This window comes from Anopheles aquasalis, chromosome 2 (assembly GCF_943734665.1).
Source record: "Anopheles aquasalis chromosome 2, idAnoAquaMG_Q_19, whole genome shotgun sequence".
NCBI classification, from domain to species: Eukaryota; Metazoa; Arthropoda; class Insecta; order Diptera; family Culicidae; genus Anopheles; species Anopheles aquasalis.
The window spans coordinates 83,840,647-83,843,146 of record NC_064877.1 but is presented as its reverse complement, the minus strand read 5'-3'; the positions used below and the strand labels follow the sequence as shown (position 1 = coordinate 83,843,146).

At 57.6% G+C, this 2,500-nt stretch overlaps 1 protein-coding gene across 2 annotated transcripts in view; it reads right to left on the bottom strand.

Annotated features, from left to right (window-relative positions):
• LOC126581425 (protein transport protein Sec24C) overlaps positions 1-2,500 on the bottom strand; it is a 5,635-nt gene that overhangs the window by 2,032 nt on the left and 1,103 nt on the right. For both annotated transcript variants that reach the window (XM_050245062.1, XM_050245061.1), the window contains exons 3-6: positions 2,016-2,500; positions 555-1,928; positions 315-483; positions 1-227 (exon numbers count right to left, since the gene is read on the bottom strand). The exon at positions 1-227 is cut by the window's left edge and continues 370 nt beyond it; the exon at positions 2,016-2,500 is cut by the window's right edge. In XM_050245062.1, coding sequence (XP_050101019.1) covers positions 1-227; positions 315-483; positions 555-1,928; positions 2,016-2,500 — 2,255 coding nt within the window. The remainder of the gene's footprint in view (positions 228-314; positions 484-554; positions 1,929-2,015) is intronic.

The window sequence follows — 2,500 nt, the reverse complement described above, 5'->3', positions numbered from 1 at the left end:
CATCAGCTTCGTTAGACCCTGCTTGGCGAAGAACAGCAGCGTCGAATCGATGTCGCAGCAACGGAACAGCTCCAGCAGCTCGCTGCACGTCTTCAGCGCAAGATTGAGCACACGCAGCCGTCGCTGGCCGGAGCAGGAGGTGTACAGAAGTGCCACCTGAATCAGCACCAGCTCATCGGTCAGCTTGTCATCGTGCTTAATCTCCACCGCCACCGCCTTATCGCAATCTGTTCGGCATGAGGCAAAGAGTTTGGTTAGACAAAAAGATTCCCTACAGGCGCTACGCTTTCTCCGGGAACCGATGTTATCCTTACCGATGCTAGCAATTTCCATATCCTTCGTGTTCGACATGAAAAAGTGTCCGAAAAAGTCGGTCGGCCGTATACCGGTCGATGTGCGAACGCGCATGACCGCATCAAACGCGATCGGCCGGGAAATGTTCTTCATCAGATCGCTCACCAATCGTTGACCATCGATGTCCGCCTGCGTGAAAGAGGGGAGAGGGTGGTAGGCATGGAAGCGTAGGGAACCGGTGCCACGTGCTGATTTCTTACCTGGAAGTAGGTGTACTTGTAAACTTCACCACCGGTCAATCGAGCGACCTGGCCGATCGTAGCCAGATCGATGTACGCATTGTTGAAGACGAACAGATCGATCGAAACGCCTGCGCCAACACACTCCTGTGCCAGCATGTTGTACACCGTCGATTGTGGTGTCAGCACTGTCTTCTCCTTGTCCGTGCCAAGCAGTTTGCGCTCTTCCCGGGCCTTCAGCTTACCGGGAGCATCCGCGTTCGGAAGCGTTGACTGGAACACGTACAGCTTGCCAACGCACTCGGACGCCTTGAGGGCTTCTAGGCCGGCCTGCAGGGCCGGCAGCAGGATCGTTTCCGTCTCGCGCGTATCGGCGAACATGCGAGGAATCTGCTCCATCAGCGCATCGATCACGGATGCGGACTCTTCCGGATCCACGAGGAACCCATCGAGCAGCGGCATGAACATCTCCTGTAGATCGCCAACCACCATCATCTGCGGTTGCGCCAGCGAGCTTTTCAGGTTGTAGAAGTGCACCGAGCTGTTGTACGTGATGAAGCCGACCTTCATCGAGGAGCGCGACTGACCCTGGTCTACGGGCAGCCCGGCCAGGATTTGCTTCATCTGCGAGCAGAGCAACTGCACCAGGCCCGACTTGACGTTGTTGTACGAAACGTCGATCAGAAACACCATGGCCGGAGCGCGCGGTGGCACATTGTTGCGGCAGTACTCCTTCGTCGCGACAAACTCGTAAGCACCGAGCACCAGCTCCGGTCGCTCGTACTTATCCATCCGCTGGCCGGTGTGGTCCAGGTGCTGGAAGTACCCGGCTGGCACTTCGGTTGTGGCCTTACAAAACTGACACTGGAACCGGCGGCCACCGTCAACGAACTGCATGTGCGGGCAGATATACGCCTTGCAGCGGATACACCGGATCGGTCCCATCTCACCAAAGTCCACGATCGGTGGAGCCATCTCCTGATCGGCCAGCCGGGCAAACGGTGAGATGATGAGCGAGAACGGGACCGCACTTTGCTTCATCAGATCGGCCGTCTGCGGGATGCTGTACATCGACGAGCGCACAAAGCGTGGCCCCGCGTTACCCTGATCCTGCGTCACGAAACGTGTGGCCACAAGGGGAGGCACATGGCCGGGCGTATTCGTCGCAAAGATGCCACCACAGCTTTCCTGATTTTCCGCCATCAGCTGTATCGGATTGGGCATACTCTCTGGGTCCAACCGTTTGGCCTGCGGTGGTGAAGGAGCACCGACACCAGGATAGTGACCACCACCCGGTGCCGGTGGATAGCCATGGGGTTGCTGATGTTGTTGATGTTGGTGTTGTTGCGGCATCGGTGGCATCGCATTGTAGCCCGGTCCAGGTGGAGCCATTTGCTAGAAAAAAGAGACAAAATGGACGGTGAGAACGCGGTTGATCCGGACATTCCACTAGGGATTTGCATTCGCTTTCTACTGCCTTACATTAAAGGGCCTCGGGGGCATATTCGAGGGCATCGGTGGAGCTTGGCCTGCTTGGTTCGGTTGCCCAGGGTAACCTCCCGGTGCAGGTGGAGCCATCTGTTGCCCTGGCATCGGTGGATACTGTGGTTGTCTCGGTTGTTGGACTGCAGTTTGTCCGGAGCCGGCCGGAGGAAGAGCACCCGGTGCTCCGAACCCTGGTACACCCGGTTGCGGATAGCCTGCATTGAACTGTGGACCAGGGGCCGGGTATCCTGGTTGTTGCTGTTGTTGTTGTTGTTGTGGTGGTTGCTGTTGCTGTAGTGGTTGCGGTGGAAACGGTTGTCCGGGACGTGGTGGACCACCAGCCGGAGGAGGAGCAGCACCGGAAGCTCCGGCATATTGATGGCCATTCGTTTGACCATAACCATTAGCGCCCGGGGGCATTGGTGGCCTAGCACCCGCACTCATCGGAGGGCCGTTCGTCATCCCTCCAGCTTGAGGAAGTG